Source organism: Cydia splendana, chromosome 4 (genome assembly GCF_910591565.1).
Source record: "Cydia splendana chromosome 4, ilCydSple1.2, whole genome shotgun sequence".
Taxonomy (NCBI): domain Eukaryota; kingdom Metazoa; phylum Arthropoda; class Insecta; order Lepidoptera; family Tortricidae; genus Cydia; species Cydia splendana.
Genome location: NC_085963.1, coordinates 6935450 through 6952425, shown reverse-complemented (window position 1 = coordinate 6952425; position 16976 = coordinate 6935450). Strand labels below are relative to the sequence as shown.

At 33.8% G+C, this 16976-nt stretch overlaps 4 protein-coding genes across 4 annotated transcripts in view; 3 read left to right on the top strand and 1 right to left on the bottom strand.

The window, feature by feature from the left end:
• The window catches only part of LOC134789749 (uncharacterized), a 304376-nt gene that overhangs the window by 82627 nt on the left and 204773 nt on the right, over positions 1–16976 (bottom strand). The window lies entirely within an intron of this gene.
• On the top strand, positions 1142–2020 carry LOC134789478 (very-long-chain (3R)-3-hydroxyacyl-CoA dehydratase hpo-8-like). Its single transcript, XM_063760057.1, has one exon. The coding sequence runs from the start codon at positions 1164–1166 to the stop codon at positions 1878–1880; it is 717 nt and encodes a 238-aa protein (XP_063616127.1). The 5' UTR covers positions 1142–1163; the 3' UTR covers positions 1881–2020.
• On the top strand, positions 9762–10756 carry LOC134789477 (very-long-chain (3R)-3-hydroxyacyl-CoA dehydratase hpo-8-like). The gene has a single exon (XM_063760055.1). It carries the CDS (start codon positions 9963–9965, stop codon positions 10677–10679), a length of 717 nt encoding a protein of 238 aa, XP_063616125.1. The 5' UTR covers positions 9762–9962; the 3' UTR covers positions 10680–10756.
• LOC134789476 (very-long-chain (3R)-3-hydroxyacyl-CoA dehydratase hpo-8-like) lies at positions 12949–13943 on the top strand. Its single transcript, XM_063760054.1, has one exon. The coding sequence runs from the start codon at positions 12981–12983 to the stop codon at positions 13695–13697; it is 717 nt and encodes a 238-aa protein (XP_063616124.1). The 5' UTR covers positions 12949–12980; the 3' UTR covers positions 13698–13943.

Below are 16976 nucleotides of genomic sequence, written 5' to 3'. Positions count from 1 at the left end.
ACTGTGCCTAGATTTTTTCTCTTTGTTTAAATAGCTACCACACGCATCGACAACAGAACATCGCATCGGCATAACAACATATTGCCGGTAAAAGTTGACGTTTTGGTGGAATGTCCCAGAAAATCCTTGCAAAACAACGTTTAAGTTTGACGTCGATATCCTTCATAATTTTGCGTACCTAATCGGGGATCACTCTTATGTTAGTTTACCTTAGTAGAAAGCTCGCCAGTGGTCGGCTAGTAGAGTTTAATAATAGTCGCGGGCAATAAGTTAGTTTATAGAAAGCTCGCCAGTGGTCGGCTAGTAGTGTTTAATAATAGTCGCGGGCAATAAGTTAGTTTATAGAAAGCTCGCCAATGGTCGGCTAGTAGTGTTTAATAATAGTCGCGGGCAATAAGTTAGTTTATAGAAGCTATATTTTAAGGCTGTTTAGTACACATAGAAAGTCCTTTCCCATAATTAAATAATAATTACTATATGTATTATTTAATTCACAAATCCATTCCTCGTTATTCACTAACTAGTTACAGTAAGTAGAAGCGTAAAATTTATTGACATACCTACTATACTACGTCAATATTTCTTAATTTCGTGTTTATTAAAAGGGCAGCTTTTTTTTTTGTTAAGTACATTTTATTTTCATCTTTCATAAAAAATAACCCTCCAAAAAATATACATTCTCTTTTTAATTACCTACCTATACGCTTTTGAATAATATCAAACTTAATGATTTTATTTTTGCCTTGAACTCGAGGATCAACATTGAAAATTACATACATACCTACATGATAATAATATGCTTTCAACTTTGTGACCAGTGAAGATTTGACAAAAATTTGCAATAATGGAAGTTGTTTTTCTACAAGTACCTAACACTTTGTATGTAAATTATAGAAGGAAAGTTTGGTCTCGAAGCGAGAAGTGAACGTCAGATGATCGTCAGTTGCTCTGCCGCCGTATGCGCAGCACGTCGCGGCGACCGTTCAGCGCGCCTGAGCATTTGCGTAGATAACCTCGATTTCACCGACACATAAGTCACATAACTAATTGCGTGCCATAAGTGGATTAAATATTTCATCAGACAGTGAGTTTAAAGTGTTTTTATACAAAATCCATTATCACGAAACACAGCATATACATATTATTTGTGTAGAAACGTTGACATGGCAGCAAAAACAACAACGAAACCTCAGGAAAGTTGGCAACTTAGCAAAGCATACCTCGTGGCCTACAATGGTACGCAGATCGTTGGCTGGACATATATGCTTTTGCATACGTTGGGTTATTTCTTGAACCGTGGGACCCTCGATAACTTCTGGAAGGAGATCAGCTGGAACCTGTTAATTTTTCAAAATGCTGCAGCGTTAGAAGTTCTACACGCGGTATTGGGGATTGTGCCCACCGGTGTCTTCTTGACACTCACGCAAGTGACATCTAGAGTGTTCCTTGTTTGCGGCGTGCTACTTGTGTCTGATGCAGCAACAATGAGCCCTGGCATGGTGCTGTGTGTGCTTGCGTGGTCGGTCACCGAAATAATCCGATACGGTTATTATGTAGCCAACGCGATCGGCCAACCGCCACCGCTGCTGATGTTACTACGATACTCAACATTTTTCCTGCTGTACCCACTGGGAGTCACTGGAGAGTTACTGTGCATATATGACTCTCTGAAGGATATTGCTGCCCGTCAGTTTTGGACAGTGCCAGTGCTGTCAAACTACGTTACTATAGCTAGCCAGTACCACATAATCTTGAGCATGTTATACCATTACTTCCTTATTTGTTGGATGTTGCTGTACATACCTATGTTCCCGATGTTATTTGGACATATGATGCAACAGAGGAAGAAAGTTTTATCCAAATTTATGAAATCATATTGAAAAGAATCGAACTGCGTATAAAATAATGTATATAGATAATGTTATTGGTACTATTTATTATGGCTTACGTAAAATATTATTTAAGTTTAGTGTTAAGAGGATAATGAGCAAGAATTTTTTCGTAGGTATATCTACTTAATTGATGTATTGACTATTCAATAAGTATTATTTCCTTTTCAATTCAAGTCCAAAATAATCAATGTTGATCTATTTTGCATTTTGATACTTTGTATGCGAAGTATCCTTCAAACAATTATCAAAATAATCCAATTCAAAAATACCTATGCAAGAAAATTTACTTAAAATCGTTGTAAGTGCTACGAACACAAGGTGTTGATTGGTTAAGTTTAAAAAAAGGAGTTCAGTCGAAAAAAAATACCTTAAATTAGAGATTTAGAGGTTTTCACTTGTGTTTCTGAGTTGAAGCTATTAGTTTCTATTGTCCCTGATCACACTGATACTTACACGTAAGCCCGTTTTCGTCAATGAGGCATAAATAATGTTATAATATACTTGAACTTACTTAATAATGCTTAGTTATACTGTATTATTATGATTAGCAAAAATACTAGAGCTATGTAAATTAGATTTGGTACATTTTTGCAAAAGATATGTATGTCCTAAATACCTACAATTTTTTATGAAGAAACAATAAAGTTATGTAGGTAAATTAATGTAACTCAATACCTACCGTCAAAGTATAAAAAAATTGGCCCTTAACTTAAATTTGCCCACCGCGTCACAGTTCAGTAAAAGCGAAATAGGTACCTAACTTAAAAGTAGTTACAGATACACTTTCTGAATAAAGTGACGCGATGGGCCAAGTTATGTTAAAGGGCAAAGTTTTATACTTTTACGGTATGTAGCGATTCTATTACAAAGTGAAAATAAATGAATATTTTTTTTATAAATATTAGGGGACATCTTACACAGATCAACCTAGCCCCAAACTAAGCAAAGCTTGTACTATGGGTGCTAGGCGACGATATACATACTTATATAGATAAATACATACTTATATACATAGACATATCCATGACTCGGGAACAAATATTTGTGTTCATCACACAAATAAATGCCCTTACCGGGATTCGAACACAGGACCATCGGCTTCACAAGCAGGGTCACTACCCACTAGGCCAGACCGGTCGTCGAAAATCTAAAAAGGACTGTATTTTTGATTCGTTAACTATGTTTATAGCATTTAAATTATTATGTTGTATGTTTGAATAAATTTTTATTTTTTATGTGTTTTCTTTTCTTCACAATGTCTGTTATAATGATTCATTAAGTAGCAGATGTCCCTGGCTCCTACACCTACACGATCGGCAATGATGGTCCATTACAGAATGGTTGACGATTCTATTGTGAGGGCACGCGACGCGCACAATCATGGCCTCCACTTCCTGTGATGTTTGGCCCGATATTATTATATAGTCTTTGATTTTATTATTCGCACATAATAAAATCGTATTCGCACAATTTATAAACGACGGTCTTGTAAGAACGAGACAATAGTCATGTAACGTCGTTTAAAATCTTACTATCTCACTCTATCCTATGGCTTGAAATTATATCTAACCGGGGTCGTGGAGACGCGGCCTGCGGCTATAATAATTGGCTGTTTTTTACTGGTTTAATCTAATACTGGTTTTAATTTATAATGTTGATTAAAAGTTGTCAGCTTTAATTTGTTACAATTTATTTTCATCTTTCATAAATTATAACCCATCAAAAATTAAACATTATCTTTTCAATTACCTACCGATACGCGGCTACTGAATAATATCAAACTTAATTATTATATAATATATTGTTTTTCCCTCAAACTTCAAGGGTCAACGTCTAAAATTACATACAAACCTAAATATGCACATAATAATAATATGCTTTCAACTTTGCATCCAGTGAAAATTTTACAAAAACTCGCAAAAATGGAAGTTGTTTTTCAACAAGTAACACTTTGTATGTAAATTATAGAAGGTATAGTAGGAGATCCCGCATATAATATTATGGTCGATCTTCACCAATACGTCTGACGGATGAAACTTATATTTTATGAAAGAAAATATGTCCCAGAACATAAATAAATAGGGTTGCCTAAAGAAATATGGTCAAGGTTATTTTTAATAAATTTTTGGAAAAACTTTTTTCGTCAAATTTTACCGATTTGTCGACGAACGAAATAAGTTTCAATGTAAAGTATACAACTTGTACAACATAAATCAACTAGGTTGCCTATCTTTTACCGGTCACTATTATGTGGTTGCCGTGTTTGAAGAGGTGATTTTATATCGATAATTGCACTCATCTGTCTGACGCTTGAATAATACATCAAAATGATGGTAATTTTATTGCAAATACAATGGTATAGGGTTGTCTGCGAAAATCTGGTCACAAATAAGGGTTGCCAGGCTTTTAAATAAAATAAGAAGGGAAGACTTTTAGCGATAACTCATAAACGGCTTAACTGATCAAGTTTGTTTTAATTTTATTTGAATGAGTTTTATAAGCACTGTTGTCATTATGTTTTTCATATTTTTTGGACAGATGGTTCAAAAGTCAGAAGGAATAACCTTTTTTTTTTAAACGATTATTTCCGAAATGATTTACTTTATCAAAAATGTTCTTTATAGACCCTTATTTATTTTGAAAGGCCTATCCAACGACATCCCACATCATAGGATTGAAACGAAAATAAAATATCCTCACATACATTTTGTTTCTTTCGAAGCGATTATTTCCTAAAATATTCACTTTAACAAAAAATGATTTTTAAAGAACCCTATTCATTTTAAAACTCATCAAATGATATCTCACTACATAGATATCAAACGAAAAAAAGAAAAAAAAAGGTACCTACGTGACCATTTTATTTCGCTTCAACGCTATAGTGTGACATGTCGTTGGATAGGTCTTTTAAAATGAATAGGGGTTTTAGAAGAACATTTGTAGATAAAGTGAATATTTTGGGAAATAATCGCTTTGAAAGAATCAAAATGTGACTGACAATTTTTTTATCGTTTCAACCTTATAGGGTGGGGTGTCGTTGGATAGGCATTTCAAAATGAATAGGGGTCTTTAAACAAAATTTTTTGATAAAGTGAATCATTTCGGAAATAAACGTTTAGAAAGAAAAAAAAAAGGTTATTCCTTCTAACTTTTGAACAATCGGTCCAAAAAATATATAAAACAAAATAATAAAAACAGTGCTTAAAAAATCATTCAAATAAAATTCATCAGTTAAGCCGTTTATGAGTTCTCGCTAAAAGTCTTCCCTTCTTATTTTATTTAAAAGCCTGGCAACCCTTATTTGTGACCGGATTTTCACAGACAACCCCAGGGGGGGGACACTAGGAATGTAGTTAACGTCAGTAAAGATACAGGCGACTTCTATATCTTGCTCCCGACAACATTAGTTGACTTCCGATTACACAAACTACGTCACCAGATGTCACTATAAAATTTATATAATTTTAGTGGCATTAATATTTAAATTAAAATAAGTACAAATTAATATTTGTAATTATTATAATTTTCAATTAATTTTGCGACAAAATAAGAATTTTGTTAAAATGTGATTAAGTATGCTGTTTGTTTATGCTGGCAACACATGCATAATCGCCAAGACCATGCCAAGACATGCAATTTTTTTGCTGTCACTGGAAGAGGGTAAGTACCTAAATTTAAAATATTTTAGTGATGGTTGAGCCATTTTATTCGTTATGATTCTGGAGGAAATTCGATTATAGCCCGAATGAAAACACATGCCCTGTTGTGAAAACCCCCAGAAAGTGCGTTGAGTTGTATCTCTGTTGCTCCGCCTCGTCGTTGAGAAGTAATTCCAGTTCTCTGCATTCGCTGATTTATGTGTTGTGTATTGTGTTTGTTATTTTGTGTTCTGTGTTTTTTTCTTATTAACATGTATTTTCTTGTGTGTGAATGCTTTTTTACCTCACGCTTTCTTTTCTATTGTTTACCTAAAATTGTACTTTCCTAGCGATAATGTGGTGTAAAACATGTATTACTCTCGGCAGCAAAGTTTGCTCGCTTCTCGTGACTCTGCAACGGTCAAGATTCCACTTTTTTAATCTCTCTATACACTACTAATTTTGGAATATTTCGCATGTTTTGACCTCGATATAAGCACGAGAGGTAAAGAGAACAAGTTTACGAGTACACTTACTCTGTTGTCTCTGTTACTATTTTCCCTGCACTTATTTAATTACTTACGCTATCAACAAAATTAAAGCAATAAACATTTTACTTTAATATTCTGTTTTTTTATTCCATTATTGATAACATTAACCTTTTCCACATAATGTTAGGTCTACTTGGGCGGTTTACAAGTACATTTTTTGTTTATTTTCTCGTAAACAATTAAAGTTATTTGTTACAAGAAACCAAACAAAAATGGACTTGTAAACCGACCAAGTAGACCTAATATTATGTGGGACGAAAGTACACGTATGGATGCATATGTAGTTGTGCACGCACACATACATACTTAGTTTCGGGGGACAATCAGAGATGGCGCTTTCAAATGAGTTTCCATAAAATGCTTCAAGAGGGCTCTCTTTACCTATATACTTACTTTACTCTTTGGACAACCCTATACCATTGTATTTGCAATAAAATTACCATCATTTTGATGTATAATCGTCAGACAGATGAGTGCAATTATCGATATAAAAATAAAATCACCTCTTTTAACACGGCAACCACATAATAGTGACCGGAAAAAGATAGGCAACCTAGTTGATTTATGTTGTACAAGGTGTATACTTTACATTGAAACTTATTTCGTTCGTCAGACAAATCGGTGAATTTTACCGAAAAAAAATTCATTTCATTTATTTATTTTATTTATTTATAATGTAATATTAGCATTAACAGATATACCTTACATGCTAACACATTGATTTCATTTATATTTACTTCTTAACTTAACTTATCTTAACATTATATAATATGTAATATGTATTTCATTATAATTTTATTTAGGTAGTTACATATTTAGTTTTAAAATGTTTACTGTATTTAATTTATTAGGCTTATCGTATAGCTTTGTTTATTGTGTATGTTATATATATTGTATATATTGGTAGGTAGACTAGTAAATAGAACTTTTTGTGACTATAGTTTCTCCAGGTAACGGCTTGATGCTATCAAAAGTTTCGATTTTGGGGTAAAAAATACATCCAGGGAGCTATCGCTGACCAGGATATTATTTATAAATGTCGTCAGAGCTTGGTGCAGGGGGGAGGAGGAATGAGCGCGCGTGCGCGCCGGCGGGACAGCTAACGGGCCGCGTTGCCTCGCGCGCAACTGCATGCCACACGTACGCGGGACCCTAAATGGGACCAGTGCAAGTGACTCCGGATTAATTGTTAGTCTTCGGATTAGTTTTAAAAAGTATTTTACTAAATACATATGTCTTCGAAACTTGAGGGACGTGTACTCTACCATTCCGAGGACGAAGAGAGTTGGGAAGAGGTGGGTGGATTTCATTACAAAAAATTTCACCATACAATTTTTTTTTTTTTCATGTTTAATTTAACACGATTCTAGCTGGGTAAAGTAATAGGGGGCTGTATATTGAGGATATTTATGGTATTTATACAATCATTTGTGGCTTATATTTGAAGTTATCGCTTTCGGAAAATAAAAACGCAAGATGGTGATGACAACCATGGTATGGTAATGACTCTTTTATAGACGGTAATGACACTGCATGTACGGTAATGACGATTTGGGAACTAATTTACATATGTATTAAAAAAGTATTAAAAAATCAAAAACTTTTTTTAATTGTATGGCTTTAGAACTTTAATAAACATTACAAATAACATATTTTTGAACATAAGACTAGCTACATAATTTATTTTTAGAAAATTATAAAAAATACTTTTATTCATATAAATAAATATATAACAAGTATTGTTATTGTATAATTTTAAATAATTTATATTCCGAAATAGGCAATTTATGTATTCATTTATTTTTTTGGGTTTTATCAATGTTAAATCATATAAACAATATTGTACTCTTATTATCAGTTTAAACCCGCATCTTCTTTTATCTACTGCATAACTTGGTATTTATATCATATTATAAAATTCCTAGCTTACCAATGAGCTTAATTTATATGATATATTACTTTTTTTTGATAATTTGATTCATTGCACAAGTTTGTATTTTTGTTGTTTTATACATTAACTTTAAAAAATGTTGTTTAATAGCTAAACATTAATATATAATCAGTGTTTTATAAGTTGCAAGACCCCTACTTGTAATGCATGTCATAAGTTACAAAATGTTAGGTATTGGGTCCGGTGACTACCCAATGGTATAATTATTAATTCCTGTAATTATATACATCAATTAATATAATATCATCAAAAAACATAAGGCCATCACGATGGTGAGCCAGTACCGTAGCCTATGGTCGCTTAAAACTTAATATATGTTGCTTGTTTAAATACTTTGTTTTAACACAACTAACATGCAATTACAGACTCTAAGTTGCACGATTTACATTATTAGATTATAAAAAAAAAACATTTGTATGTTCTAAGTTCTAAGTGACCTAAATTTTGCCTACTTCAGTCAAAATGTTATTTAAAAACTAACTATCCTCTAGTGTGAAAGAAATAGTTATATCTTCTTCTACATTTATTCTACATTTATAAGGTAGACATTATATAGTGTTAGAAGACATAGAGAACGTTTTTCAAACATACAGCTTAATTTCATAATGAATTATAGCAAACTAACTAGAAAAGTTTCTAAGAACCGTCATCACCATACACATGAAATCATCACCGGTCGTCATTTTTTCCCGGTGATGATGGGTATGGTGTTGACGATTTGAGAGTTTCTTGTTTTTATTTCTAGAATACGAATAATGGTAGTTAATGTCTATGCTACACAATAAACTTTAATAGTTTGCTATTCATTTCAGTAATTATTTCTAATATATCATTTGTAACTTTTTTAAAGAAAAGCATAACGGTGATGATGCTCTGTTGTGACAAACTACGTTTTACAAATTTGTTCGTAATATTTCTCACGATTCAATGATGTGACTTTATAGTGAAATCATTTTTGGCATTCTATATTAAAGTGAAAAATAGGGCAAGGACCTTTAGCGGTATTTCGTTGTTCATACACGGAGATAAGCTCACATTGACATTACCATGACGGTGTTGACGAATATTCGTGACAAAATTTTAAATATTTTTAAATGCACTTTCTCGGTGAAGGAATTATTGCATATTTTTTCATGTGTTAAACAACAACATGGAAAAGATATAAGTAAAAGAAAAATCGCAATCGTACGATAGGTATGCTATAATTTTCACTGCAAACAAAAAGGTTCACATTTTTCCGGTAGACAGTGATGAATTTAGACACATAAAACATATTATATAAAAAAAACTATTAAGTTATTGGAGATGGTAATTGAAGGAACATGAAGATATAATATAATAGTTCTTAAAAACATATAAAAAAGTTGCAACTCGCACAACCTACTAGTTTTTTTTATAAAGACCGAACCATAAGTTTTCGCAGGATTTTGAAATCCACCCAGGTACGGGTAGCGTCCATACATTTTGTGGTACAAAAAGCGCACAAATGATATTTGTACTTTTTCCAATTTATTTTTAAAAATTTATTAAAAATAGCCTTGACCATATTTATTTAGGCAACCCTATTTATTAATGTTCTGGAACATATTTTCTTTCATAAAATATAAGTTTCAACCATCAGACGTATTGGTGAAGGTCGACCATATATGCGGGATCTCCTACTAGTAGGTTTGATCTCGAAGCGAGAAGTTAACGTCAGATGATAATCAGTTGCTCTGCCGCCGTATGCACAGCACGTCGCGGCGACCGTTCAGAGCGCCTGAGCATTATAACCTTTGCGTAGAAAACCTCGATTTCACAGACACATCGCGTGCCATAAGTGGATTAAATATTTCATCAGACAGTGAGTTGAAAGTGCTTGGCGGCGGATTTGAATACGAAATCCATTATTAGGAAACGAAGCACATATTATTTGTGTAGGTTCGTTGACATGGCAGCAAAAACAACAACGAATCCTCAGGAAAGTTGGCAACTTAGCAAAGTATACCTCGTGGCCTACAATGGTACGCAGATCGTTGGCTGGACATACATGCTTTTGCATACGTTGGGTTATTTCTTGAATCGTGGGACCCTAGATAACCTCTGGAAGGAGATCAGCTGGAACCTGGTAATTTTTCAAAATGCTGCTGCGTTAGAAGTTCTACACGCGGTATTGGGGATTGTACCCACCGGTATCTTCTTGACGCTCACGCAAGTGACATCTAGAGTGTTCCTTGTTTGCGGCGTGCTACTTGTGTCAGATGCAGCAACAATAAGCCCTGGCATAGTGCTGTGTGTGCTTGCGTGGTCGGTCACCGAAATAATCCGATACAGTTATTATGTAGCCAACGCGATCGGCCAACCGCCACCGCTGCTGATGTTACTACGATACTCAACATTCTTCCTGCTGTATCCACTTGGGGTCACTGGAGAGTTACTGTGCATATATGATTCTCTGAAGGATATTGCTGCCCGTCAGTTTTGGACAGTTCCACTGCTGTCAAACTACGTTACTATAGCTAGCCAGTACCACATAATCTTTAGCATGTTATACCATTACTTCCTTATTTGTTGTATGTTGCTGTACATACCTTTGTTCCCGATGTTATTTGGACATATGATGCAACAGAGGAAGAAGGTATTATCCAAATTTATGAAATCATATTGAAAAGAAACGAACTGCGTGTACAATAATGTATATAGATAATATTATAGGTACTATTTATTATGGCTTAGGTACGTACAATATTATTTAAGTTTAGTGTTAAGAGGTTAATTAGCAAGATTTGTTTCGTAAGAATATCCACGTTAGTGATGTATGGACTTGGATGGATATTCAATAAGTATTTGCTTTTCAATTGAAGTGCAAAATAATCAATGTTCGTCTGTTTTGCATTTTGATATTTTGTATGCGAAGTGTCCAAACAACAACAACAAACAACACAACAAACAAACAACAAAACAAACAATGTGTGAAACAATTATCAAAATTAATACAATTATTGTGATTAATACAATACAGTTCAAAAATATGCAAGAGAATTTACTTAAAATTGTTGTAAGGTGTTTATTGGTTAAGTCTTAGATAGTCATAGGAGTCTGTCGAAAAATTCCTCAAATTTAGAGGTTTTCACTTGGGTTTCTGAGTTGAAGCTAATTTCCGTTGTCCCGATACCTACATCTACACGTAGAACTGTTTACGTAAATGAGGCAGAAATATTGATTTAAAATACTTGAATATGGTTAGTTATTTTGAATAGTTATGATTAACAGAGATACTGCAATTACTATGAAAATTAGTTTTGGCACATTTTTGCAAAAGTTCTAGAATCGACTCGTAACATTAGCAATGTTTCCATGTGTATTCACTATTTGTGTGAAGAAACATTCAATTGATATAAATAATGTAAGAACTTAATACCTATGTACCTACTGATTCTATGTATTATAAAGTGAAAAATCTAAAACGTACAGTATTTTCGATTAGTTTTAACTATGTATATTGCATTTAAATTATTGTGTTGTAAGTTTAAATAAAATTTTATTTTTGATATGCTTTTTTTTTTCTTCACAATGTCTATTATAATAATTCAGTAACTAGCAGATGGTACCTAATGGCTCCTTTACACCATCGGCAATGATGGCCCATTACAGAATGGATGACGATTCTATTGTGTGGGCACGCGAAGCGCACAATCATCTCCTCCACTTCCTTTGATGTTTGCCCGAAAACCGACAGTATGGCGATTACGTTCTATCATCGCCGATCATTTATTATTTATTGAATGAAGTTATATAACATTACAGCTTACGCTAAAGCGTTACATAGATTCATAACTTAAAACTAGTTATTTACGTATTAAAAACCAGCTTATCATGGGCTACTACAGGCCATTAAAACATCCAAACGATCGGGATCACCTGCAATTGTCCATCATGGCCAATGGTGTAGAGGAGCCTTAACAGATGTACCTACACGTAAAACCTTACGTAGGTAACATTTTATCAAAGCCCCTCTTGCATGTGAAGGATGCAAATAGACATTCCATTTTTGAAGTTTGATTGTTCCTGTCCACTATTCTCATGAAATAGTATATTATTGCAGAGTCCGGGGAAGGGCAATTCGTGGATTAGTTTATATTTTGGCGGACGACGCGAAGCCGACTGTCCGACTTAGCAGACGAATCCACGAATTTCTATCCCTGCCGAGGCATATACCTAGTGCTTTTCTCCAAACATGCGAGGAGATAAGGTAAACTAATCATTTTTAAAGCATCAAGCGTTACTCAAATCAAACTTTCACAACAATAACGTCAAAAACAATTTTCCCCTTTAATTATTCTTAAAAAGTTAAAGTCATACTTATTCTGCCATTCAGTACCATTCAATACAATTGTGCAATATAAGCTGTATGTGCATGCATGAGATTATTTAAAAATATATAATAGTTTTGAAATATAGTTTTTGATTTTATTATTCGCACTTTTCACTTTTCTTGTAAGAACGAGACATAGTAAGGTCGTTTAAAATCTTACTATCTCACTCTATTCTACGGCATGAAATGATAGCTAACCGGGTTCCTGGAGTCGCAGCCTGCGGCTATAATTATTGGCTGTTTGCGTTTTAAAAAACAATACAGTAATAAGTTATTACTGACAAGAGAAATTTGACAAAAAATTGCAAAAATGGAAGTTGTTTTTCTACAAATAACACTTTATATGTAAATTATAGAAGGAAAGTTTGATCTCGAAGCAAGAAATGAACATCAGATGATCGTCAGTTGCTCTGCCGCCGTGTGCGCAGCAAATCGCGGCGACCGTTCAGCGCGTCTGAGCATTATAACCTTTGCATAGAAAACCTCAATTTCACCGACGCATAACTAATTGGATTGGATTATATATTTCATCAAACAGTGAGTTGAAAGTGCTTGGCGGCGGATTTGAATACATGTTTGTGTAGAAACTTTGACATGGCAGCAAAAACAACAACGAATCCTCAGGAAAGTTGGAAACTTAGCAAAGTATACCTCGTGGGCTACAATGGTACGCAGATCGTTGGCTGGACATACATGCTTTTGCATACGTTGTGTTATTTCTTGAATCGTGGGACCCTAGATAACCTCTGGAAGGAGATCAGCTGGAATCTGGTAATTTTTCAAAATGCTGCTGCGTTAGAAGTTCTACACGCGATATTGGGAATTGTACCCACCGGTGTCTTCTTGACGCTCACGCAAGTGACATCTAGAGTGTTTCTTGTTTGCGGCGTGCTACTTGTGTCAGATGCAGCAAGAATAAGCCCTGGCATAGTGCTTTGTGTGCTTGCGTGGTCAATCACCGAAATAATCCGATACAGTTATTATGTAGCCAACACGATCGGCCAACCGCCACCGCTGCTGATGTTACTACGATACTCAACATTTTTCCTGCTGTACCCACTTGGAGTCACTGGAGAGTTACTGTGCATATATGACTCTCTGGAGGATATTGCTGCCCGTCAGTTTTGGACAGTGCCAGTGCTGTCATACTACATTACTATACCTAGCCAGTACCACATAATCTTTAGCATGTTATACCATTACTTCCTTATTTGTTGGATGTTACTGTACATACCTATGTTCCCGATGTTATTTGGACATATGATGCAACAGAGGAAGAAAGTATTATCCAAATTTATGAACTCATATTGAAAATAATCGAACTGCGTGTATAATGTATATACATAGATAATGTTATTGGTACTATTTATTATGGCTTACGGGAAATATGATTTAAGTTTAGTGTTAAGAGGTTAGTAAGCAAGAATTTTTACGTAGGTATATCTACTTAATTGATGTATTGACTATTCAATAAGTATTTGCTTTTCAATTCAAGTCCAAAATAATTAATGTTCGTCTATTTTGAATTTTGATATTTTGTATGCGAAGTGTCCTTAAAACAATAGGATATTTTCCTACTAGTCAAATCAGTTACTTTTTTAGAACTGTCAAAACGATTTGCTAATATGGAATTTATATGAAACATTACATCGTGACGTCACGGTCAACTCACCTACTTTTTATATTTCTATCCGATTTATTAAATATAACTTGTGTTTAAAAATAACTCCTATCTGTGTTTTTCTAATAATTATCTGGTGCTTTATTTCATGCATGGTGTAAAATAATTTATTTTAAATACAGTATAATACCCTATTATCAATAAAACCACCTATGTCAAAAAAAATACTTAAAATCGTTGTAAGTGCAAGGAACACAGGGTTATAATTGGTTATGTTTTAGAAGAGGAGTCAGTCGAAATAAAATACCACAAATTTAAAAGGTTTTTTCACTTGGGTGAGTTGAAGCTAATTTTCGTTGTCCTGATCACACTGATAGTTACTTAGTCTTACACGTAAGGCATAAGGCACGTAATGAGGCATAAATAATGTTTTAATATACTTGAACATGCTTAGTTATTTTGTGCCTGTTGTTGTGATAAACAAAAATACTAGAGCTATGTTAATTAGTTATGGTACATTTTTGCAAAAAATCTAGAATATTCGTAACATTAGCAATGTTCCCATGTGTATGTCCTAAATACCTACTATTGTTTATGAAGAAACAATCAATTTATATAAATTAATGTAACTTAATATCTACTGTAAAAACATAAAAAAAATTCACTTTAACTTAACTTTGCCCACCGCGTCACAGTTCAGTAAAAGCGAAATAGGTACCTAACTTAAAAGTAGTTACAGGCGGTGGGCAAAGTTATGGTAAAGGGCAAAGTTTTATACTTTTACAGTATGTAGCGATTCTATTATAAAGTGAAAAATCTAAAAAAGGACTGTATTTTTGATTCGTTAACTATGTATAAATTACTATGTTGTAAATTTGAATACATTTTTATTTTTGATGTGTTTTCTTTTCTTCACAATGTCTGTTATAATAATTCATTAAGTAGCAGATGTCCCTGGCTCCTCTACACGATCGACAATGATGGTCCATTACAGAGTGGTAGACGATTCTACTGTGTGGGCACGCGACGCGCACCATCATGGCCTCCACTTCCTTTAATGTTTGCCCGAAAACCGACAGTATAGCGATTACGTTCCATCATCGCCGATCATTTATTATTTATTGAATCAAGTTATATAACATTACAGCTTACGCTAAAGCGTTACATAGATTCATAACTTAAAACTAATTAGAAAGTAACTTATCATGGGCTACTACAGGCCATTATAACATCCACACGATCTGGATCACCTGCAATTGTCCATCATGGCCAATGGTGTAGAGGAGCCTTAACAGATGTACCTACACGTAAAACCTTATACAGGTAAAAAAAATTCATATCTCATGTTCTGAAAGTGGGTCGTTGTTGTTCTAAAAGGTGCGCAGAAAGTGATACGTTTATGCTCTAGCGCAGAAAAGTGGTGTACTCCTCTGCGTCCCCGTCCCACGAACAACTGGGTGGAAACAAAATGGAAAAATAGTCTATTTATTTCCTCGCCTGGAACAATTGGTAATTGGCCTGATAACAGTAACAAATAATCATGGAAATATTAGTTTCAAAGAAACATATATGTTAATATGGTTCTAAAAAATGGCCCAATCTCAGTATAAACATTAGGATTATTAATTTATTCAATTAAATAAAAGTGCAAAATTCTCCAATCTGCCATTTTGACTGAAACGCCAATCAGAAGTGACCTAAGGAGTGACGTCATCAATCCATGACGTATTTCTTAGAGCAGCATAGACAACCTCATTGACCGTAATCCATACATCTTCACCAAAGAGTTTGGAGGTTCAAAAAAAATGTTATTTTGCCACTAAACATTATTACGTCCAGAAAATATTATTACACGATGTAGAGTAAATATTTATTTGTTATTAAATAAATAAAATGCTAAATAATATGATATTTCACCAAAAAACTTTTTTAATTATTTGGCTGAATGGAACTATCATTGCCATGTTGGCTGTCGTATCCAGAAAAAAATAAAAATTAAAAAGTAAAACCGGCGCTCGGTGATTTTCACTCAGAATATTAAATTGCAACCGTGTGAGAGTTTTTGTATAAAATGAGTTATTGTGATTAATGTTTGTACTGTATTTATCATCCCTAATCATAATATGTGACGTTCCACGGGAAAAGGTACCTTATGAGGGTTTCTAGTTTCGGAGATATGAAATGTTTTGTAAAGAGGTGAAAAAATGCTCAATTTTTTTTTATTGTGTGATCTGAAACCTTAATGCGTAACGTTTGTTTACCTGTTTTTATTTTTGTTATAAGTTAGTTATAAGCCTAGTAATGTCGTCTCAGAGTTTAGTAGAAAAGGTACCTTATGGAAAAAAGATTGAAAATTCCCAAAAAAACTAGTCAATACGGGAAAAGAAGTTTGGTAGAGAACTGTATTAGCATTCTGCAAAACTAATTTGATAATTTCAGTTCTGGTTGGGGCGCCTCGCAAATATTATAACCGTACATAGACCGACATCACAAATCCAAGTAGACTGCTATTATACCAAAGTTACTCTCGTCAAGTCTTTCTTAACTAGAATAATCTTCATTTGGTTTGGTCGCATGCAGTAAATCAGCCATTGGTTTGCTGAAAAATGCCAATACCCGACGCATTACCTTATGGAATATCTGAGGTCATTGAACCTCAATGCCGCTTATCTTCAATAGCAACCGTAATATATAATTGATAAGAAATAGACGATTTATACCATTACCAAAATATTATTAGTTTATCCTAACTGTTCCATCATCATCATGCCTCATCATGTAACTTAATCACAAGGTACCTTTTCATTACATACAAATTATTGGTCTTTTTTAAGATTATTATGACGAAGAACTAATTAAATTTGGGGCAGTTTCATGTAAATAAATATTTTCTATTCATAAAAGATAAACTGTAATATGATTGATATTTTGTAGTGATGTATTATTAGATTTATTTCCATAAGGTACCT